At 40.8% G+C, this 25,333-nt stretch overlaps 1 protein-coding gene across 13 annotated transcripts in view; it reads left to right on the forward strand.

Moving 5' to 3' along the window:
- Nucleotides 1-25,333, forward strand: part of evi5a (ecotropic viral integration site 5a) — a 312,699-nt gene that overhangs the window by 75,475 nt on the left and 211,891 nt on the right. For 10 of the 13 annotated variants that reach the window (XM_041207864.1, XM_041207860.1, XM_041207861.1 and 7 more), the window contains 4 exons: nt 5,593-5,782; nt 11,381-11,605; nt 20,547-20,621; nt 23,170-23,295. In XM_041207864.1, the coding sequence (XP_041063798.1) occupies nt 5,593-5,782; nt 11,381-11,605; nt 20,547-20,621; nt 23,170-23,295 (616 nt within the window). Of the gene's footprint in view, nt 1-620; nt 788-4,864; nt 5,079-5,592; nt 5,783-11,380; nt 11,606-20,546; nt 20,622-23,169; nt 23,296-25,333 lie in introns of all 13 variants that reach the window. The other 3 variants (XM_041207870.1, XM_041207869.1, XM_041207873.1) reach the window with 3 other exon arrangements.

Here is a 25,333-nt window from a genome sequence, read left to right on the forward strand (position 1 = left end):
TACACGGAAATAGTCGAGAGAGATGATGGAGCTGGGTGTCAGCGTACAACTGAAAACTAATGGCATACTTTCAGATGATGTCGACAAAGAGCAGCATGTTGATGAGAGACAGGAGGGGGCTGTGATCCTTGGGGACGCCAGAGGTAACAGTGCAGGAGCAGAATGCAAAGCCGTTGCAAATGATACTGTAGCTATGATTAGATAAGAATGGAACCAGGTGAGAACAGTCCCTCCCTACTATTAAAAATTGAAGACTGCTTTGTTTATCTTGCACACCATGACTTTACTATCCTACATTATTTACTTGAGAAGGTTTGAGAGACCAACAAGCGGCATATTCCGTGTTCTGTAAATATCATACTGACTTGCTATCAACTTCAGATGTGACTGTTTTTCATATATCGTTTGACTCAACAAGAGCAATGCAATGTGACATTTGTTATTGATTAAAAAGTGGTTATATTGGACAGGTCATTGTTGCTCAAGAGGGAGGATAAAGGACCGAGTATAGTTCTTTTGTGCCATTTGAGCCTCAACAAACTGAGCAGACCTCTATTAACAGAAAAGGTGTGCTGCAGTAGACTTCTGCTATCTCAATTATTTGTCCTAACTTTCATCAGCCTCCATAAACAACAAAGAATGAGCAAAGAATTCGAGCAGGACCATAAGAAGCGTGCTGATTGGCAAGCCTTTGAGAGTGGATGGAAGAGAGAGGTAGTATTGGAGAACAGATATACCTAGAGGAAAATGTGGCTTGGAAGAGAAAAGGACCCAGGTCTTAAATAAAGTAAGATATGGTAAAAATGTAATTGATGTGAGGCCTGAAATAAACTTAAATTTTCAAAAACCTATTGGCAGCACCATCTAGACAAACTGACCTAAAAGCCTGCACTTGGGAGAGAAGTGTGGTATTAGCTGTGGAATGACTGAAAGATACTTCTAAGTAGAATTAGAAATTTCCAGTTGTGACACAGTAAGTAGGACAAATAAGAAATGGGATGGAATTATATGTTACTTCTTAGCAGGGACTGATTAACCACAGCACGAGAAGAAAGCAGCTATGTGGTCTGATCCCCACTGTTGCTGCCTCTGCTGATTTTGTTTTGCTGCTGGCGATGATACAATCGTCGAAAATAATTTCCTCTTGCCTCCTCTGCCTATTTCCTTTTGACGCGACTCCGTTTACTTCAGGCTCAGACCATAACTGCATCATTTGGCAGTCTTCTTTCCCAACCAAATCCCCCACCCTCTGCATTCACTTTCCATGTGACTCTCTAAAGTCTCTTCTATATATATATATATATATTATATCAACCAAACTGAGAGAATTTTCTGATATCAAAACAGCCAGTAGGAGAAACATTATCTGATCAAGATGTCCTTGCAATGAAAGCAAAAAAAAAAGGTTAAGGGCAACTTGCAAAGACTATTTGATGCATTGAAGCTCACCCTTCTAACACCCGAATCTAGCACCACAGTGTCTCAATTAGTTTTTAAACATCTACAATGGTTTTATCATTGCTACCTTGCACAGGAGGCTATTTTGAGCGTTTTTCATTTTTTGAATAAAGCAGCTACTGATTTAGTAATGTTACATTCCTGGATAGTTCCATAACATTTTGAAACTTCTCTTTATGATAGTTATCCTTATTATACACTAACCAAGTTGAATCGCTGGCTTGGTAATCTTATACGGTTCTGGAGCATGATTCATACCAATACTGTAGTTTCACTTTACAACTAGTTTGTTTGTGTTTTACATATTTCATTTGATTGGCTGTGTTTCATAGACAGCTCACTTGTTATTTCTTGAGTTTGGGAGTTGCATGGTGCACATTTCAATTCCATTCAATTTCCACCTCTGCAGATTTTATTGAAACTTAGATTCTGGTCCAAAGCTTAAAATATGCTTTCTCATTACCCATAGTATATCTTGTGATGTTGGTGAGGGTTTTACAAAAAAGAGTTGTACTGGGGAACGATAGCATAGTGGTAATGTTACTGAACTGGTAATACAGACGCTTGGACTAATGCTCCACAAGTTCAAATGGCAGCTGGGGGAACTTAAATCCAAGTAATAAATCTGGAGTAAAAAGCTTGTTTCAGTAATGATGATCATGGCCTAAATATTGTGATTTTAAACAAAAGTCTGTGTTACTAATATCCTACAGGAAAGGAAATCTGCCACCTTTATCTGGTCTGACCACAGCAATGTGGTTGATTCTAAAATGCACCCTGAAATGGCCTAACAAGCTACTACAGAAAAGTTGAATGACTAAAACTGGACCAACCACCCAGTGTCGACCTAGGCACAGGAAACGACAAAGGCACATTCTGCCCATTTGACCCTGTAAAGTCCTTCTCACTAATGCCTGGGGACGTGTGCCAAAACTGGGAGAGCTGTCCCATGGGTATGATTTTTTTTTTTAGTGAGTATGACAACCTTCTAACCTTGTTTATCGTTGTCCCTGGATATGTTCTACCCCAGTTGAGGTGATGCACAGTAGTGTACAGTTGGGAGGTAGTGTCCCTGGTAAGAGCCCTCGGTGTTTGGCTCTGGACCCCACAAAGTCTTATGGCATCAGGTCAAAGACGGGCATGGAAACTACTCGCTGTTTACCACATACTACCTTCCCACAACTGATGAACCAGTAGTTTTCCATGTTGAAAACCATATGGAAGAAGCGCTGAGGGGAGAAAGGACACAATGTACCCTGGATGAGAGACTTTGTTGTCCATCACCAAAGTGGCTTGGTAGCGCCATTACTGACTGAGCTAGTTGAATCCTGAAGGGCATTTTTTGTATTTTTTTAACCTAATGTTTTCTAAGTCCACTTTAGGACCTGCAAAATCAAGGCTTTGAGCTTTCCTCATCGCTTCAGGAACAAAGTCTTCATGCTGCAGTAGGTAGTGAGAGAACGACCATGAGGAGAAAACTTACTTTACTACTTGCCAATCTACCTGTCACTGATGTATCTGTCTATGACTGCATTGTTAGGGGTGTTAATTGCACAGCCCTTGTCGACAAAGTTGTGTCGCCACACTGAGAACACTTCCATTATGTTTTGTCACACCACCACCATGCTAAATGGGATAGATTCAGATCAGACCTAGCGGCTCAAAGCTGGAATCCATTTAGGAAGGATGCAAAGGCATTAGAGAGGGTGCAGAAAGTTTTTTTTACAAGAATGGTTCCAAGCATGAATAGTTTTGAGAAATTGGGGTTGTTCTACTTAGCGAAAAGGTTGAGAGGAGATTTGATAGTGGTGTTCAAAATCATGAGCAGAATGAACAGTAAGATAGGTAGAAACTGTTCTTGTTAGCAGAACGGCCAAGAACCAAAGGGCACAGATTTCAAGTGATTGGCAAAAGAACCAATGGCGACATGAGGAAGAACTTTTTTTTAAGCTAGAGTGTGGTTAGGATTTTTAAAAATGTATTCTTTCATGGGATGTAGACATCACTGGCAAGGCCAGCATTTGTTGCCCATCCCTAATTGCCCTTGAACTGAATGACTTGCCAAGCTACTTCAGAGGACAGTTAAGAGCCAACACCATTGCTGTGAGTCCAGAGTCACATGTAGGCCAGACCAGGTAAGGACAGCAGATTTCCTTCCGAAAGGACATTAGTGAACCAGATGGGTTTTTACGGCAATCAACTGGTTTCATGGTCACCAATACCGACAGTAGATTTAGATTCCAGTTTTATTAATTGAATTTAAATTCCCACAGCTGCCATGGTGGGATTTGAACCCATACCCCCAGAGCATAATCCTGGGCTTTTGGATTACTCGTCCAGTGACATTACCACTACATCACCATCTTCCCCCATCTATGGAATGCACTGCCTGACAGATTCAATTGTGGCTTTTGAGAGGGAAATTGAAGTACCTGAGGGCGGTGGGGGACGACGACTGCTGTGCTACAGGGGACAGGCTGGGCAGTGGGACTAGCAGAGTTGGTCTAACAGACAGCTGGCACAGACACAACAGGCCGAATGGCCTCCTGTTTTATAACCATTCAGTGATTCTGCGTAAGCATTAGTCAGTCTCTTGTTTGACTCACCTCTGTTCTGATGACTGGATGTTTAGCTGCTAAAGTGGAGCACAATTTAAGTTGGACTGTCTGATGAAGGCTACACCATCTAATTTCTTTAAGTAAACATAACCTGAACACACTCACTCAGGTTCACTGCTGTTTAGTGAGAAAACTTTGCTCATTGGAAGATGTTTGTAAGTTTCTCTTAGTTTTCTTTTTGTTTATACCTTTAACACTTTGAACTATAATGAGTATTCTCAAAACATTTTAAATAGACGAGTAGATTTATAGTGGCATGGTTCATGGTGAGTCTAAAGTTACATTTTTGTGAGATGAATGTGGGAGTGAGTACGAGGAGTATGAATCATCTCACTTCACTGAGATGAAGGATTTTCTTACCCTAATTTTTGTTTGCTTCAGAGTATTACCTGGGATGAGGACACACTCAGGATTTTCCTGGAGAGTCCGAAGAAATAGACCCCAGGAGCAAAAATGATCTTTGCAGGCCTCAAAGAAGAATCAGCATGAAGACTTGATAGTTTACCTCAAATCTGCCACAGCCAAATAACTTTTATTTTTCCGGTGAAAGTTGCAATAGAAAATGTTCAAGCCTTAAATTGTTTTGATTTCAATTATACAAAGTAATAATTGTACTCCGAAGGTTCCAAAGAAGAGTTATATTCAACTCTAAGCGTTAACTCTGTTTCTCTCTCCACAGATACTGCCAGACCTGCTGAGTTTTTCCAGAACTTTGTTTTTATTATAATAATTTGTACTTAATGTTTGCTTGTTAATGCTTTTACTATTCTATTATCGAAAATGTGGAGGAAGGTGGGCCCTGGAGCACCCTGAGATGTTCTGAATAGCCAACCTCGCTGACAATCAAACTGCCATGTTATGAGCCACCATACTTAAAATGCGCTTATTAGAACCTGAAGCAAAACAGAAGCATTCTTCTGGCCAAATGACAGTGGGCTGCATCCATTCTGGAATAAGCGTCAATAGAAAAAAACACAGGCAATGAAGCCCAAATCAATTAGTGTAAGTCCAAGCAAGCACTCCAACTTGACCCCTAGTCTGCTGCAAGAAATAGTTTTGCTAGGGTTTACAGCACTGCTTAAGTAACTGAGTAAGGACAAGTATTTTCTTTTGATTTATAGGACCAAGTATAGAAGTATTTTTATAATAACATGAATTACAGCAAAATTGGGATTCCATTTATCATTTTTATTGCCTTTTAATGCAATTTCCTGTGTTGGTTTACTTTTTTCCACCTTTCCTTGTTTGTTGTCTTCATTCATGCCAGTAAGTGTGAATCTATAGCCCACTACTCTAGAACATCATTGACCATCCCCTGATGTCTTAAAAATTTCAAGTGGAGTTGATAACCAAAAACCTGTTTCTTTACAAAAGTAAAGTTAAAGGTTAATAAATTGAAATATGCAGAAATGACAAAATGGATACTTTTCCATTATATTTATGCATCTTGGCTTTTGGTAGCCTAAATTAATATTCACTTGGCTTTCATTTAGAAGACTAAATGTTTTTGGTACAGGCTGTTGGAGACTGATAGTAAATCTTTGAAATCTGTAAATGGATCTCGTCGAAATAGTGGATCTTCCCTGGTATCCAGTTCTTCTGCTTCAAGTAACCTCAGCCACCTGGAAGAAGATACCTGGATCCTCTGGGGAAGAATTGTGAATGAGTGGGATGATGTACGGAAAAAGAAAGAGAAGCAGATGAGGGTAAGGCCCACAAATCAGTAGTGTTTTGCCATTGTCCTTGATGTTTAAAATGGTAGGACAGAAAATTTATTCAGAGAGAAGCGTTGTGACGTTTTTGAAGGGAGCCCTATTTTAGCTTTAAATGTTTATCAGAATAGTATATGTTTACTGTATTGTAGAACCATCACTGCATGCTCTAGGACACTATTGCTGGCTTTGGACAGGTTCAATTGGACTGCACTTTGTGTCTCATGACAACTTTTTCATACACTGAAGACCTGGTAGCCATAGACGTTTTACCTTACATTAGATACTCCGGCATGGAGGAATCAGCATACATACAGATGTACACTAATGTATGAAACTTGCATTTTAAAACTAGGACAATATGTGTCCAAGATGGACAGCAGTGTTCCTCCGTGCATTATATCCAGTGTAGCAGCCATATAAATGATATTTGGTTAATAACTTGTAGTTTGTCCCTAATCGGGATACAATGGGTGCAGTGATACCAGGGCCCAAAGAATTAGATTATGAGGGCAGGTTGTTGCATGTTCCCTTTTGTTTGGTAAGTTGAATGTGATCTAATTGAGTTGTTTAAAATGATTAAGAGATTTAAAATTTCTTGTAACAGAGAAAATATTCCCCTGGCGCCAGATCAATTGACACAATTTTAAAATCAGAGCTAGTTTCTTGAAACAAGTGATATTGCAAATCTGGAGCTCTGCGCACCCCTCCCCACAATTGCCCCAGCCCCCAGCCCATGGATGCTGTGTCAATCAAAATTTTCAAGACTGAAGTGGATAGAGTTTTGTTGTTAAGGTTATCAAGGGATATGGAGTAAAGATGAGAAAGCTTAGTTGTGGTACAAATTAGCCATGATCTGATTCACTCATGGAAGAGGCTTGAGCTTGCTTTGCAGTTTTAAACAGTAGAGCAAATTTATCATTTCTAATTTGATACTGTATCTGGAAGAGATTTGATTTGGGAGTACTCTACTCAGTAAGGAAAGGGAGTGATAATGTGCAAGATTTGGAAAAGTTGCAAATGTAAAAATAACTTGAATGGAACTGATCCTATTTTCCTGTCAGCTTGAAAGCTTAGGGGACAGTTATACTGCCACTTTTGAATTGATGTGAACTGGTTTTGTACCCATTGAAGTTGCAGTAAAAGTTTGGGCACAGAGCAGAAAAACTTGTGTTTCCCTCCATGTGTAAATTTCCAATGTGTTTATGCTATGGCATATGGGAAACATAGATATATCAATATTAAGGAACTAGTAAGTCAAGACAAGGAGCCAGTCCCTGCATTTCTACTAATGCAGCAATTGAGTCTCAATTTTGCAATTAAGTCCAACCCACTGGTAGCCAACCTATAAGAGAGTTGTTCCCCTTGAACAGAAGGGGAACAACTAATCAATGCAAGAGATGCGAGATTAGCTGCAGTTTGATCTTCTCTCATTTCTTGGCATTTCCAGCTAGGTACAAAGTCATAAAATGCAGTTTGCCTCTTGGGTTTTCTGGATTTTCAACTCCTTTAATGCCAGAAGAAAGTTAGTACTGTTGCCTGCTCACCCTAAAGGAACTGAGCTCTGAGCATATGCCCACATAGAAGGAGGTTTCATGGAAGTCCCACATGAAGTGCAATATAACTTGCTGTCTAATATATAATTTTTTAATATTCACTTGTGGGGTGTATGTGTCCACCCCTAATTACCCATGAGAAGGTGATGATGAGCTATTGTCTTGAGTCGTTGCAGTACATGTGGTAACCTGCAGGACCGGGTGCTGGACAGTGGGATTAGAGTGAGTGGCTAAGTTTTCACAGAATCACCGAATTGTCACGATGTGGAAGGAGGCCATTCGGCCCGTCGTGTCTGTGATGGCTCTCCGAGCATTTTAACTTAGTGACAATCTCCTGCCTTTTTCCCACAGCCCTGCACATTGTTTCTATTTAAATAATAATCTAATGACCTCTTGAAAGCCTCAATTGAACCAGCCTCCACCACACTTCCAGACAGTGCATTCCAAACCTTAACTACACGCTGTGTGAAAAAGTTTATTCTCACCTCGCATTTGCTTCTTTTGCAAAAAAACTGTGCCCTCTGGCCCTTGATTCATTTGCGAGCAGGGACTAACTCCTCTGACCAGACCCCTCAAGATTTTGAAAACTTCTATCAAGTGTCCTCGTAGCCTTCTCCTTTCCAAAGAAAACAGTCTCAACTTCTCCAATCTTTTCTTGTAACTGAAGTGTCTCATCCCTGGAACCACTCTCATAAATCCCTTCTGCACTCCCTCCATTGTGTTCGCATCCTTCTTATAGTGTGGCACCCAGAACTGTACACAATACTCCAGCTGAGGTCTAACCAGTGTCCTATATAAGTTCATCATCATCGCCCTGCTCTTGTACTCCATTATAATGAAGCCTAGAATACTGTATGCTTTAGAAACAGCTCTCTCTACCTTTCTTGCCACCTTCAATGACTTATGTACATATACACCCAGGTCTCTGCTCCTGCACACCCTTTAGAATACTATCCATTAGTTTATACTGTCTCTCCATGTTCTTTGTACCAAAGTGTATCACCTCACACTTCTCCACATTGAACTTCATCTGCCTATCTGCCCACTCCACCAATGTGTCAATGTCCTTTTAAAGTTCTACACTGCCCTCCTCACAGTTCACAATTCTCCCAAGTTTTGTGTTGTCCACCAACTATCAGGAAAAGCAAGGGCCCCAATATTGACCCCTGGGGAACTCGACCAGAAACGTTCTTCCTGCCCAAAATTAACCATTACTCTGTTTCATATCTCAGCCAATTTTGTATCACGTTGTTCCTGTCCCTTTTATTCCATGACCTATAACTTTCCTAACAAGTCTGTTGTGTGGCAATGCATCAAATGCCCTTTGGAAGTCCATATACACCACATCAATGGCTTTGTCCTCATCAACCATCTCTGTCACCTCTTCAAAAAACTCCAAGTTAGTTAGACACGATTATCCTTTAACAAATCCATGCTGACTCATCCAAATCTATCCCAAATAATTATTTCCAGAAGTTTTCCCACCACCGAAGTTAAACTGACTGGTCTGTAATTGCAGGGTAGAGCTTTACAAACTCTTTTGAACAAGGACATAATGTTTGCAATTCTCTAGCCCTCTGGCACCTCCACCAAACCAGGGAACATTGAAAGATCATTGTCAGTGCCTCTGCAATTTCTACTCTCATTTCCTTCAATATTCTTGGATGCGTCTCATCCGGTCCTGGTGCCTTATCAACTTTAAGTATTGACGGCTTATCCAAAACACCTCCTTATCAATTTTAGACCCTCTAGTGACCATGTCACCATGGCCTGGGCGGCATCTGCCTTGTAGATAAAGACAGATGCAAAGTATTCATTTAACACCTCAGTCATGCCTTTTGCCTCTGTGTAAATCCCGTTTTTGGTCCCTAATTGGCCCTACTCCTCCTCTTACCATGCTTTTACTATTGTTGTGCTTATACAATACTTTGGGATTTCATTTTGTTAGCTGCCAGTCTTTTTCATAATTCCTCTTGCTTCTCGCATTTGCTTTTTCACATCCCTTCTGAACCTTCTGTATTCAGCTTGGTTCTCAATTGCACTTGTTACCTGACACCTGTCGTAAGCATGCTTTTTCTTCCTTAACTTAATTTCTATCTCCTTTGTCGCCCTGGGAGCTCTGGATTTGTTTGTCCTACCCTTCCCTTTTGAGGCAACATACCTTGATTGTGCCCCAACCATCTGCTCTCTGAAGGCAGCCCATTATTCAGCTACCGCTTCTCCTACCAACCTTTGGTTCCAGCCTATTGGGCCCAGCTCTGTTCTTGCCCCCAGCCGGTGCAGACACAATGGGCTGAATGCCTCTATCTGTGCCATCAATATATTTTCACTGCATGCCAAGATGTAATTAGTAACTTTGCTTTACCGACTGTTTGAGCTTTTTAATGAACTGGAGAAAATAGTTAAATTACAACTGAGAATAGGATAGTTTTCAAAATGCTAACCCCCCTTGTAGTAATGCTAACCTCACTGAGATAGTTAACTTGACATTGATTCAAATGCTGGTGCTGTTGGTTTAATTAACTTGTACAGTTGGCTGGAATAACAAACATCAAATAGGATCCAGTTTTATTATTTCAAAATTTAAGATAGTGAAATTGACATCTGGATCTGGAGGTCAACGTTGATTAAAAGGCACCATTTTATTTAAGGAACAGTTCATTGTCAACTCTCGTTTGTTTGCCTGATAGTGCTGTTGTTGGCATGCTTAGCATTTGCTTTAAAAAAAAAGTATTTTGTTCAGTTTTTATTTAATTACCAAAGTTGTTATTCTTGGAAAGATTACACATTTGCTAAGATTTATGAAAATGATGTCACAATCATGTCATGATATTAACATTGCCAGAATAGATTCCCTTACATTGTGCACCATTGTAGTAAGAATCTGCTTTTCAGTACCACCTTTGATGCCCCCTGGGTGTCCCAAAGCACTTTGGAATGATGGATTACTTTAGAAATTCAGTCACTGTCACGTAGGCAAACACAGCAGTCCATGTGCGCACAGCAAGATCTCTCAAACAGCAAATTAATAAATGGCCAGGTAAGGAAAAATGTTAGCCAGGGCACTGGAAGAATTGCTTGCTTTTCTTTTAAATATGCAGACCCTGAGCAGGTAGACAGGATTGGTGTTTTAATGTTTCTTCTCTCAGTGCACTTCTGACAAGCTAGAATATGTGTTCAGGCCTGTACTACGGTTGAATCCACAACTTTCTGCCTCAAAATTGAGTGTGCTACCAACATAGCTGAGATGACAGAAACCAAGAAAATTGGTAGGTTTGCTGTTTGGGAATCTGTTGATGTTGAGCTGACTGCTAGTGGGGCACTAAGAATTATGCAGGCCTGACTTACTCTCTTGTAGGTGAGTTACTAGATAAGTATTTATGTTTTGCATTGATAAAAATTTAATTACAATTCAGAGATGAAGTTACTTGGCTCAAATTTTGATGAGCAATGTGAATATCTTTCAAGGCGATAGTCTCCATTTTTGCTTTGCATCCTTGCACTGTATGTGCTGACATGTCCATCTTGTTTGGGCTATCAATACAAAGAGGGCCAACATTTGGACACACACAAGTGAGCATGCTTTAATGCATGTGGACCTTTACCTTTACCAGACACCACCATCACTGATGGTGTAGTAGTATTGTCGTTGGACTAGTAATCCAGAGACCCAGTCCTGCCACGGCAGATGGTGGAATTTGAATTCACTGAATATCTGGAATTATAAGTCTAATGATGACCATGGAACCATTGTCAATTGTTGCAAAAACAATCCTTTAGGGAAGGAAATCTGCCATCCTTACCTGGTCTGACCTACATGTGACTCCAGACCCAAAGCAATGGTTGACTCTTAAATGCACTCTGAAATGGCCGAGCAAGCCACTCAGTACTGATATTAGTCAATAATATTATTTAATATTAGTGCTGATACCACACTAGCACTGATACCTCTCTCATTGCAACAGCCATGTTCCACTAGCTTGTAATGAAAACAAACACAAATATTCGTTTGAAATTTATTTTCTGTACCTTTCAGGAACTTGTCCGAAAAGGGATTCCTCATCATTTCCGAGCTATTGTGTGGCAACTCCTATGCAGTGCTCAAAATATGCCAATCAAAGATCAGTATTCAGAGCTATTGAAGATGACCTCACCATGTGAAAAACTTATAAGAAGAGATATTGCTAGAACATATCCAGAACATGATTTTTTCAAAGAAAAAGATAGCCTGGGACAAGAGGTTCTATTTAATGTTATGAAGGTAAAGCTATCTTTTATATGTAATTTCTTATAAAGTGCAGCCACTTTATTATAATGAACCTTCCTACATTTTAAAATAATCTTGCAATTTGTACAAGGAACAGAAACATCATAATGGGATGTTTTTGAAACATTGCAGAGTTTGAACAATTTTTCCTTCTAGTCAGGTTAAGAAAAATATAGTTAGATGAACAAAAAGTTCCATTTTGCTTGAAGAATGTCTTAACCCTATATCCAGGATACCACCCCATGCATCAGTGCGAACTTATATTTTCTGTATCATTGTGGTCTTGCCAGCTTACGGTTAAATTGTCAACATTTGTGTGTTCACACTGTCCACCAGAAACTGGGTTCTGACTTCAAACTCATTCTGCATAAGTTCCTTCTAGGTGGAAAAGAAAATTTTGATGACGTTGGTATGTATGGAATTGAAAACCTAACACTGATTTAGAAGAACTATATACAGAACGAGAACGCAATTACTGTTTGTTTATTTGACTTGGGGAAGGGGCTGTGGGAGTGGGTAAGTGGTTAAATATGATAGATTCTCATGCAAACTGGAAGTAACATGAACATGTTACTTCTATCTGTCCTGTATGATAGACACTAAAGTTAGAACTCTATCTTTTTGGTTACTAAACTTAGGCTTCAAAAACCCAGCAGTCTTTAAAACTGCTTATTTGAGTGCTCACTGGTGATTTATTTTTTTGAATATTTTAGTTTAGATGATGAAAGACGCCTTTGTAGAAAATATCATGTTGTCAGCCTTCTGTTGGGATGATTGACTAATTGTATATGCTTCATAACCAGCATAGTGACCAGGCTAAGTGTGTTTGAAAATGCAGAAGACTTCAAAATTTAAATGTATAATGATTACCATTTTCCTGTATTTTGTGTTTTTAAATTACTGGTTGTACATAGCCTAGGAATAGGTATTTTGGAAGTAAAGTTCAACTTTGGGTGCAAAACAGGCAGTAGTGCATCAGCCAACCGCGATACACCCCGACTGATTTTTCTTTCCATTGACTGCAAAGGAAAATCAAGTGGGCTGTGTAAAACAGATATGTGATCTGTCAGCACCTGTCTTGTGGCCCTGCTGATAAATTCCATCCCCGTTGTGCAGAGCTTTCTCTGCCATGAAATGAAATGCAGTCCAGTTGATGACCTGGAATTTAGTTGCCTTGCTGTAGTTTAAATTGGCCTATTTCAGAAAGATTTTTTCCAGCTCTACGGCTTGTTGAAGAAAATTCCAACCTTCCATCATTTTGAAAGTAACTTATGCCTTTTTTGGTATGTCTGTTTACAAAGACAGAATAAGACTTTCGCGAAGTCTAGTTTAGTAACAATTTTTTGCTGTTTTTCCAAGGAAAATGTGGCGCTTACTAAAATAAGAGACATTGTCTATTTAGCTATAACTGTTTCAATATGTTATGAGATTAATGTGTAGGCTTGAAAAAATAGACTATGAAGAATTGATGAAGAGACGTAATCTGTGCAGTGTATAAGACCATAAGACATAAGAGCAGAAATTAGGCCATTCAGCCCATCGAGTCTGCTCCGCCATTCAATCATGGCTGATAAGTTGCTCAACCCCATTCTCCCGCCTTCTCCCCATAACCTTTGATCCCCTTACCAATCAAGAACCTATCTAGGTCAGTCTTAAATACATTCAATGACCTGGCCTCCACAGCCTTCTGTGGCAATGAATTCCATAGATTCACCACTCTCCGGTTAAAGAAGTTCCTCCTCATCTCTGTTCTAAAAGGTCTTCCCTTTACTCTCAGGCTGTGCCCTCAGGTCCTAGTCTCTCCTACTAATGGAAACATCTTCCCCACGTCTACTCTATCCAGGCCTTTCAGTATTCTGTAAGTTTCAATTAGATCCACCCCTCATCCTTCTAAACTCCATCGAGTATTGACCCAGAGTCCTAAAATGTTCCTTATATTTTAAGCCTTTCATTCCTGGGATCGTTCTCGTGAACCTCCTCTGGACCCTTTCCAGGGCTAGCAAATCCTTCCTGAGATATGGGGCCCAAAATTGCTCACAATATTCTAAATGTGGTCTGACCAGAGCCTTATAAAGCCTCAGCAGCACGTCCCTGCTTTTATATTCTAGTCCTCTCGAAATAAATGCCAACATTGCATTTGCCTTCCTAACTACCGACTCAGCCTGCAACCTTAAGAGAATCCTGGACTAGGACTCCCAAGTCCCTTTGCACTGCAGGTTTTTGAATTCTCTCCCCGTTTAGAAAATAGTCTATTCCTCTATTCTGCCTACCAAAGTGCATGACCTCACACTTCCTCACATTGTATTCCATCTGCCACTACTTTGCCCATTCTCTTAACCTGTTCAAATCCTTCTGCAGCCTCCCCACCTCCTCAATACTATCTGTCCCTCCAGCTATCATAGTATCATCTGCAAACTTAGCCAGAATGCCCTCAGTTCCTTCATCTGGATCATTAATGTATAAAGTGAAAAGTTGTGGTCCCAACACTGACCCCTGCGGAACTCCGCTAGTCACCAGCCATCATCCTGAGAAGGACCCCCTTATCCCCACTCTCTGCCTCCTGCCAGACAGCCAATCTTCTATCCATGCTAATACCTTGCCTCTAACACCATGGGCTCTTATCTTACTGAGCAGCCTCCAGTGCGGCACCTTGTCAAAGGCCTTTTGGAAGTCCAAATAGATAACATCCATTGGCTCTCCTTTGTCTAACCTACTTGTTACCTCCTCAAAGAATTCTAACAGATTTGTCAGGCATGACCTCCCCTTGATGAAACCATGCTGACTTTGTCCTATTTTACCATGCACTTCCAAGTATTCTGAAATCTCATCCTTAATAATGGACTCTATAATCTTACCAACGACCGACGTCAGGCTAATCGGCCTGTAATTTCCCGTCTTTTGCCTCACTCCCTTCTTAAACAGGGGGGTTACATTAGCGATTTTCCAGTCCTCTGGGACCCTCCCTGAGTTGAGTGATTCCTGAAAGATCTCCACTAACACCAGTATCTCTTCAGCTATCTCCTTCAGGACTCTGGGGTGTAATCCATCTGGTCCAGGTGATTTATCCACCTTCAGACCTTTCAGTTTTCCTAGCACCTTCTCCTTGGTAATGGCCACCATAATCACCTCTGCCCCCCGACTCTCTTGAAGTTTGGGGATGTTACTTGTGTCTTCCACCGTGAAGACTGACGCGAAGTACCTATTCAGTTCCTCCGCCATTTCTTGGTTCCCCACTACTACTTCCCCAGTGTCATTTTCCAGCAGCCCAATGTCCACTTTTGCCTCTCTCTTACTCTTCATATATCTAAAAAAACTCTTGCAATCTTCTTTTATGTTACTGGCTAGTTTAACCTCATATTTAATCTTCTCCCTTCTTATTTCTTTTTTAGTTGTCCTCTGTTGGTCTTTGTAGGCTTCCCAATCCTCTGGTTTCCCACTGCTCTTCGCCGCATTGTATGCTTTCTCTTTAGCTTTTATGCTGTCCCTGACTTCCCTTGTCAGCCATGGTTGCCTTGTCCTCCCTTTAGTATGCTTCTTCTTCCTCCGGATGAATTTTTGCTGTGTCTCCCAAATTACTCCCAGAAACTCCTGCCATTGCTGTTCCACTGTCTTTCCTGCTAGGCTCATCTCCCAGTCAATTCTGGCCAGCTCCTCCCTCATGCCTCTGTAGTTGCCTTTATTCAACTGTAACACCATTACATCTGATTCCAGCTTTTTCCTTTCAAATTGCAGGGTAAATTCTATCCTATTATGGTCACTTCCTCGTAAGGGTTCCTTCACCTTAAGCTCCCTTATCAAATCTGCCTCATTACACATCACTAAATCTAGAGTTGCTTGTTCCCTAATGGGCTTCACCACAAGCTGCTCCAAAAAGTCATCTCATAGACATTCCACAAATTCCTTTTCTTGGGATCCACTACCAACAGTCTACCTGCTTACTGAAATCCCCCATGATCACTGTAACCTTTGCCATTCTTACACACCTTTTCTATCTCCTGGTGTATCTTGTGCCCCACATCCTGACTACTGTTCGGAGGCCTGTACATAACTCCCATTATGGTTTTTTGACCTTTGCGATTCCTCAACTCTACCCATACAGATTCTACATCATCTGACCCTACGTCGTTTCTCGCTATCGATTTAATTTCATTTCTTACTAACAAAGCAACCCCACCCCCTCTGCCAACCTGCCTATCTTTTTGATAGGATGTATATCCTTGGATATTTAGCTCCCAGTCCTGATCCCCTTGTAGCCATGTCTCCGTGATGCCCACCACATCATACCTGCCAATTTCAATCTGCGCCACAAGCTCATTTACCTTATTTCGTATACTGCGTGCATTCAGATACAACACCTTCAGTCCTGTATTTCCCAGCCTCTTTCTCATTGTGGTCCCTTTATCTGATGTGCTTGAAGTTAGATTCCTAGCCCTTTCCAAACACTCTATCCTATTTTGTGTTCTGAAGAATTTAATAGCCTCTCCTGGACTCTCCTTTCTTTTCAGTTTTTTCATAATTTTCCATGAAGTTGAATCTACCCCCCCAAACGCTAACCTGCTGCTTTGTTTCCCTTTAGTCATACTTCTTGGAGTTTTACCCTTCCCTTCCCCTCCCACTTTCTAGTTTAATAAGGTTTGTTTTGATCTTTGTACATTTTTTCCCCTCTCTATCTTTGCGTTTCTTGATTATTTTTCCTCCAGGAAAGCTACAGTGTCTCCTTTCTGCATAACTCACCTCCATCCATTTCAGAGTCTGCTTTCCATTAACGCTGCATTAGATTTTATGCTCTCTTGTTCTCGCATGCATGTTGCATCAGCTTGCACTCTACCACTTCATATCCTTTTACAATCATTCAGGATATGGCGTGCCTCATAGTTGACATCTGAAATATATTGTTTCAAACCACTTTAAATCTTTCTTGGCTATCAGAACTATTCAGAATCCATGCCTAGCACCTATTTAAAACATCTGGTAAGTTTTAAATTAATTTCCTCATGATTTACAGCTTTTATCACTTTCACAGATGTGAAAGATGTGCATGAGAGACAAATTATCTTAACGACACAAAAAATAACATCTGTATCTTATACAATAGTACACTCCTCTTGTATAAAAAGCAATTGGGAAAAGATTAATTTGAATTGAAAAGATTTATTTTTTAAGTGAGTTTTAGCTTGAGACTGTAGATTATAGTCATATATAATATAAAGACATCTGATTTAGTGTCTTCCTTCATGTGAAAGAACTGAAGAGAAACAAAGTAGAGCATTTGGAGACTTTGTATTAATGAGTCTGATTGGAAGAGATTTTTTTTAAATGACAAAAATTTGCTGCAAGGAAAATTCATCCGTTATTCTTACTAGGGAGAGTGATGAAGTTGTGGTTTGCTGGGTATGTCAATATTAACTAAATATAACAATTTGCTGTTGCCTGGCACCTTTTAGCATAGTAAAACATCCCAAGGAGCTTCACAGGAGCATTATCAGACAAAATTTGATACTAAGTCACATAGAGATATTAGGATAGACGGTCAAACAGATTGAACAAGCAAAGGCGTAGAGAGGTTTGGCAAGGGAATTCAAAAGCTCAGGGCCAGAAGAGCTGAAGGTATGAACGTCAGTGGTGGGGTGATAGAAATTGGGAACATAAAATAATTATCCTTGGTGAGGTATATCCTCAGTTCTGTTTTTTTTATTTCCTTCGTCCCCTAGCACTAAGAAGTTACTCTGCTGATACCAGCACAGATATCCTAGAAGAGCATAGCAGATCTATAAGGAACCCTACAGATTGCCTTCTAAGGCAGCCATGTTGTGTCTTTGTCATGCTACCTTTTATTGACATGACTCCTCTAATTTGGCATCCAGTCTGGTAAAGTCCTCTTATGGACCTTCTGACTAACTGACATCAGCAAGATGACTTCATGGTCACTTGGGCCAGCGCGGGTTAATTAAGGAAAGCCAGCATAGATTTGCTAAGGGTAAATCATGTTTAACTAACTTGCTTGATTTTTTTGATGGGTTAACAGAGGGTTGTTGAGGGCATTACTATTTATGTGGTGTATATGGACTTCCAGAAGGCATTTGATAAAGTGCTGTAGAGCAGACATCTGAACGAAGTCAGAGCTTGTGGAACAAAAGGGACAGTAGCACCATGAATGTGAAATTGGCTGAGTGACAGGAAACAGAAAGTAGTGGTTAAAGATGATGGTTAATGATGGAGAAAGGTTTGTAGTGGAGAACCCCAGGGGCCGGTGTTAGGAGCCCTGCTCTTCCTGATGTATATAAATGACTTAGACCTTAGTGTAAAGGGCATAATTTTAAAATTTGAGGATGATATGAAACTTGGAAGCATTGTGAACTTTGAGGAGGATAGTGTAGAACTTCAAAAGGACGTAGGTTGGTGGGTGGGCAATTGACAGATAAAATTTGGGAGGGGAAAGGATGGTGTAGTGGTAATGTCACTGGGCGAGTGGTCTAGAGACCCAGGCTAATGCTCTGGAGCCATGGGTTCAAATCTCACCATGGCAATAAAACTGCAATATAAAGCTAGTCTCAGAAACTATCATCCGTTGTTGTAAAAACCTACCTGCTCACTAATGTCCCTTAGGGAAGGAAATCTGCCATCCTTACTTGGTCTGGCCTACAGCAATGTGGTTGACTCTTAACTGTCCTTTGAAATGGCCTAGCAAGCCACTCTGTTCAAAGGGCAATTAGGGATCGGCAACAAATGTTGACCTTGCCAGTGACATCCACATCCCATGAAAGAATAAAGAGAAAAAATAGAGAAGTTTGAAGCGATTCATTTTGGTACATTTGAAAATGGTACATTTTGAAACACAAAATAAAATTAAAGGGACAATTCTAAAGGGAGTGCAGGAGCAGAGGGACCTGGGGCATAAGGGGATATGGTACAGAAGCAAGAAAGTTTTGTTAAAATAGTTTAAAACACTGGCTGGGCCTCAACTGGAGTCCAGTTCTGGATGCCACACTTCAGAAGGATGTGAAGGCATGAGAGAGTGCAGAAAAGCTTCACGAGGATGGTTCCAGGGATCAGGAACTTCAGTTATATAGACAGACTGGAGAAGTTGGGACTGGTTTCCTTTGAGAAGAGAAGGAGGAGATTTGATAGTTATTCAAAATGATGAGAGGGTCTGGACAGAGTTGTCAGGGAGAAACTGTTCCCACTGGTGGAAGGATCGAGAACCAGAGGACACATATTTAAGATGTATATGCATTAGCAGTTCGGAGAAGGTTTACTAGACTTATACCCAGAATGGGGGGTTTGCCTTATGAGGTGAAGGCTGGACAGGTTTGGCTCATATTCACTGGAATTTAGAAGAGTAAGAGGCGACTCAGTTGAAACCTTTTAGCTCCTGAGAGTTCTTGACAGGGTGGATGTGGAGACGATAGTGAATCTTTGTAATTCTCTTTCTCAAAAGGTGGTGGAAGCAGAGTCTGAATATTTTTAAGGAAGCACTAGGGGGGTTAATTCACATGCACCTTATATTACCTTGAATGTTAGAGCATAAAATAGATATTGTAATTGTTTTATCTTTTTGACCTTGTATGGTGAAGTTTATTCAAGTTTGTTCAAAACCCGTAGCGTCTTGTGGCTTTAGTATTTTAGCAAATGTCTTGAATGTCAGACCTTGTTTACTTTAAACAAAACATTATCATACTAAAGCTTGGGGGTCATAACACCACCTCTTGTGCTGTAATCATTCTGTGATTCTGTAATGATATAAGACATGCTGGAATGAAGGATGGTGGGAAACTGGGGGAAGAGGAAGCACTTTATATTGGCAATGTGTCTCATGCTCGTTTCTTTTCCCTTTTGTGGACTTATGGGGAAATGAGAGGAGGCATGTCTCTAAATTTTGCTTTAAGTTACTTGGAAGGGTACACAGTCAAGCTTAAAGGAAATTGTATTTTAAGTTGTGAATTTTGTTCATCCTTGTTGGGAAGCTTTGGTTACAGATCAGTATGTCTTAAAGAAGTCTCCATAGTCACCTGTAGTTTAATTGTAAGTCTTTATTAACTACTGGAACTATTTACACATGTAAAGATACAAGCTAGGAGCTCTCTCCATGCTTAGGACCATATCTGTCTCTGCTCAGTACTGCACTGATCCTGGATCCAGATCATGTGCTTCCTTACACCACTGTGGGAGGTACTGCACTCAGTCCCACATTAAAGCTATTTATGACATACCCTTATATTACAATCCTCATTCTTGGTTTCTTTCAACCACTAATCATACATAGTATCACCTTCTCCCATCCTGTCTCTAGGATTGGTAGGGTGATGGCATAGAGAGGTTATAACATCTGCTAGTATGTCATGTATTGCCTTAGAAAATAATATTGGACTATATGGGGGTGGGAATGTGCAGGGACAATCTCCTAAATCTGCTCATCTGCAAAATAGCATACCTGGCAAGATGGCCAGAATGCCATTTCAATTGTTAAATTATTTTTAAAACTTCTTTGACTTTTCTTAGCAGTTTACCCATGAGCAGTAATTGGCAAGTTCTATAAATTTGGCAAGTGCAGAAAGAGCAGACTTGTTATCACTTATAGTTATAATGCTTTCAAGATACAAGTTTGGTCAGCTGTTGCCATGTTGTTTTTCAACTGAACATTTTTATGAACAGTTGTTGAGAATCCAGCAGCAAGAGAACAGTTCTGTCTATCTGAATAAAGTACAATTGATATATATGAGAAATGACCAGCAAGTAGATTCATTTAGATTTTTCTCCAATCATTTGTTCAGTCACTATTGCTCTGTGATTGCAGATTAAAATAATGTAGAGAGAAATAAAATATTTCCATTTCTACACACGTATTTGTAGTATGCAGTACAGTGTTTTTTCTGAACAGTTATTTTGCAAATTGTCTTCGCATTAAGTTTTAAGTATAATTCATTTCTGTTTGCAGGCCTATTCACTTGTAGATCGTGAAGTTGGTTATTGCCAAGGGAGTGCTTTTATAGTTGGACTACTACTTATGCAGGTATTTTGCTTTTAAATTTAATAAGTCTTTGGTGGAATTTCTGTGTTTTTGGCCTTGGTGTGTGTGTGTGTGAATACCACAGCATTTGGTAGCTGCTAATTTACCTTGTCTTGCTTTGGTACACTTAGGGCTCACTATTAAAATTATAAGATGTCACAAAAGAGTTCTAAGATCATAACATAAGAAATAGAAGTTGGAGTAGGCCAGATTCCTTCAGTCAGATCATGTCTGACCTTCTACATCAACTCCACCTTCCTGCAGTATCCCCAACTCCCTCGTTTCCCCATGTATCTTAAAATCTATCTCCCTCTGTCTAGAATATACTCAATCACTGAGCATCGCTAGAATACCAAAGTTTCACAACCCTTTGAGTGAAGAAATTTCTCCTCATCTCGGTGTTATACAGTTGACCCCTTATTCTGAGACCGAGACTTCTAGTTCTAGACTTGCCAGCCAGGAAAACGTTCTCCCAGCATCTATCCTGCTAAGTACCTAACCTAATCCTCTGGGAAGGCTTAAGGTTAGCATGTGGGTCACATTTCCTGATGCCTGGAGTGTTTCAAGCTCTGAGGTGCATGACCTGCGACCTTCCATTCAGAATGATACATCTGTAGCTGTTGATTTGCCTAAACATGCCCTCACTTCCACCATTGCCTTCACCTCAACAAGACTTTCACTTGTACTACGTTAGAGTCACCTAGAGAGCAAAGATAATTCCAAGTGCCTTTTCTCGAGTGCTTCTAAAACTTACCTATTCCCTTTATCCTCAATTTCAACATATGAAGAGCTCATGGAATTTTTTTGTCACCGAGGTGAAGGCCATCTTATTCAGTTTTGTTACTTGCTGCCCCCCATTCTCCTTGCCCATCAGTCACTTCCCTACTCTAGTTTTTCCGTCAATTCTGTGAGCTCTGCTCTCAATCTGGTCAAGCTCACCTTGTCCATAAAACCTACCAATTGCTCCATCAACCCTATTTCTACTGGACTACTAACCATTCAGTTTTCCTTCCAGGCGCACATGCTAGCTAGGTATTCGAAATGTTTCCTGTGTCTCAGCCCTTTGTCTCCTCCCTTTCAAAAGTTTAGCCATTACCCTATCTCCCATGCACCCCAGAAACATCCACCTGACCCTTCTGTTGTTGCTGATTAATGCCCCATCTCTGACCTCCCTTTTGTCTTTAAAGTTCTTGAGTGATTTTTTCAGATGTTCACATCTGCAATTGTAGCTTGAGTCATTGTTTAGATATCCAGTAACTTCAGCTGAAATGTGTATTCTGGGCATTGGATCACGACAGTATTAGCAGCAGTTATAAAGGTCCAGGTGATGGCATAATCTGTCGGGTCTCATTATTTTCACAATGATCACTTGGGCAAGTTACCTGAAGCTGCCTGGTGCCAGTGAAACTGTACCACAAAGTTATGTCAATGACTTCAGGAAAGGAATTTCGTGAAGAAAATTGATGGAAAGGGGGGAAATTCAGTATGTTACAGTTATGATTCTCAGGGTGGCTGCTGTAAAACATTTTTGTTGCTAGTTAATTGGAGAAATTGCTGCAAGAATTGTTAAGAATTGGCCTTCCACTGTGTCGTTGGTCTTCTCTTACCATGGTCTAAAAATGATCCATTTTGAGATTATCTTCCAGCTGACTCTCAGCAATATCTATATATTCACCAATCATTTGTTGTTTTGATCCAATTTCCTGGTATCTGGAGTTTGACAGAACAGTCACATTAAAAGCATATCTCTAAGGTTCTCGGTGTCTTATACTTTCCATTTTCCACCGAGTAGATTGTGTGAAATATATTTTTCATAGTCTGTTAAGAAAGTATTTAAAAATGCCATTAGACAGATGCTTTTGCGTTAATGTGAAATATTTTCAGATAATAGGATGACAATCTTTTTCTTCACTGTACTGAAGCTGATAGGTAAGGTATCACAGAGATAAAAACAAAAAAACTGCGGATGCTGGAAATCCAAAACAAAAACAGAATTACCTGGAAAAACTCAGCAGGTCTGGCAGCATCGGCGGAGAAGAAAAGAGTTGACGTTTCGAGTCCTCATGACCCTTCTGTCGAAGGGTCATGAGGACTCGAAACGTCAACTCTTTTCTTCTCCGCCGATGCTGCCAGACCTGCTGAGTTTTTCCAGGTAATTCTGTTTTTGTTAAGGTATCACAGCCTTTTTATCTAATACCACTTGGGTATTGCACAGGATATAGTATAACTTCAACCTGAAAGGTGCCAGCTGACCTTTTACAAGCCTTTCTCCCTCAATTTTTTTGAAGTAAATATCTTGTATGGTGTTAGTTTGATTAGATTGCAAAGGTTAATTTAGGGATGTTGTTATTTTCAGTTTTTTGCAGAAATGTAGAAAGAAGTGTATACATAAAGGAGTAAATAAAATAGAAGTAAAAGTTGACTAAAGAAATTTATATTGAAAATATTTACACGTATTCTGTAAAACTTGAATTTTAAGTGCATGAATGTAATGCATATGATTCCCTTGGATCCTTCAAGTCTTAGTTTGTGTCTGTTTTCTCCTGTGAAGATGCCAGAGGAGGAAGCATTTTGTGTTTTTGTCAAGTTAATGCAAGACTACCGACTCAGAGAACTTTTCAAACCTAGTATGGCTGAGCTAGGCCTTTGTATGTATCAATTTGAGTGGATGATACAGGTAAGAGAAAGATTAAACTAAATTAATGTGTGGTTATATTCAGATTTATTAATGGGGAGGCGATAGCATAGTGGTATTGTCGCTGGACTAGTAACCTAGAGACCCAGGGTACTGCTCTGTGGATCCGGGTTCGTCATGGCAGATGGTGGAATTTGAATTCAATAAAAACCTAGAATTAAAAATCCAGTGATGACCGTGAAACTATTGTCGATTGTTGTAAAAACCCCAATCTGGCTTACTGACATCCTTTAGGGAAGGAAATCTGTCGTCGTTAACCTGGTCTGGCCTACACATGACTCCAAACCCACAGCAATGTGGTTGACTCTTAAATGCCCTCTGAAATGGCTTAGCAAGCCACTCAGTTGTAACAAACCTCTACAAAGACACGAAAAGGGAATAAAACCGGACGTACCACCCAACATCGACCTAGGCACCGGAAACGACAACGGCAATCGCAACCCTGTTGACTCTGCAAAGTCATGCTTACTACTTAAAACTTTGGTTAGGGCTAAAATTAGGAGAGCTGTCTCACAAACTAGTTAAGCAACAGCTTGACATAGTCTTCCTCATGGTATCATACCTTACAGATAATGTCCCAGACTTCACCATCACCATTCCTGGGTATGTCCTGTCCCACCGGCAGGACAGACCCAGCAGAGGTGGCGGCACAGTGGTGTACAGTCGGGAGGGAGTTGCCATGGGAATCCTCAATATCGACTCAGGACCCCATGAAGTCTCATGGCATCAGGTCAAACATGGGCAAGGAAACCTCCTGCTAATTACCACATACCACCCTCCCTCAGCTGATGAATCAGTGCTGCTCCATGTTGAACATCATTTTGAGGAAGCGCTGAGGGTGGAAAAGGCGCAGAATGTTTTCTGGGTCGGGGACTTCAATGTCCATCACCAAGAGCGGCTCGGTAGTATTGAGCTGACCGAGTCCTAAAGGACATAGCTGCTAGACTGGGTCTGTGGCAGGTGGTGAGGGAACCAACAAGAGGGAAAAACATACTTGACCTCATCCTCACCAACCTGCCTGCTGCAGGTGCATCTGTCCGTGACAATATTGGTAGTAGTGACCACCGCACAGTCATTGTGGAGATGAAGTCCCGCCTGCACACTGAGGATACCCTCCTTCGTGTTGTGTGGTACTACCACCATGTTAAATGGGATAGATTTTGAACAGATCTAGCATCTCAAGACCGGGCATCCATAAGGTGCTGTGGGCCATCAGCAGCAGCAGAATTGTACTAGAACACAATCTGTAACCTCATGGTCCAGCATATCCCCCACTTTACCATTATCATCAAGCCAGGGGATCAACCCTGGTTCAATGAAGAGTGCAGGAGGGCATGCCAGGAGCAGCACCAAGCATACCTCAAAAAAAAAGAGATGTCAACCTGGTGAAGCCAAAAAGCAGGACAACTTGCATGCCAAACAGCATAAGCAGCAAGTGATAGACAGAGCTAAGCGATCCCACAATGAACGAATCAGATCTAAGCCCTGCATCCTGCCACATCCAGCTGTGAATGGTGGTGGACAATTAAACAACTCACTGGAGGAGGTGGCTCTACAAATATCCCTATCCTCAATGATGGAGGAGCCCCAGCGCAGCAGTGCAAAAGATAAGGCTGAAGTATTCGCAACAATCTTCAGCCAGACGTGCTGAGTGGATGAGCCATCTCGACTTCCTCTGGAGTCCCTCAGCATCACAGATGTCAGTCTTCAGCCAATTCAATTCACTCCACATGATATCAAGAAATGGCTGAAGGCACTGGATACTGCAAAGGCTATGGGCCCTGACAATATTCCGGCAATAATACTGAAGACTTGTGCTCTAGAATTTGCCACACCCCTAGCCACGCTGTCCTATTACAGCTGCAACACTGGCATCTACCCGGGTATGTGGAAAATTACCCAGGTATGTCCTGTACACACAAAGCAGGACAAATCAAACCCAGCCAATTACCGCCCCATCGGTCTACTCTCGAGTATCAGTAAAGTAATGGATGGGATCATCAACAATGCTATCAAATGG

This window comes from Carcharodon carcharias, chromosome 16 (genome assembly GCF_017639515.1).
Source record: "Carcharodon carcharias isolate sCarCar2 chromosome 16, sCarCar2.pri, whole genome shotgun sequence".
Classification (NCBI taxonomy): domain Eukaryota; kingdom Metazoa; phylum Chordata; class Chondrichthyes; order Lamniformes; family Lamnidae; genus Carcharodon; species Carcharodon carcharias.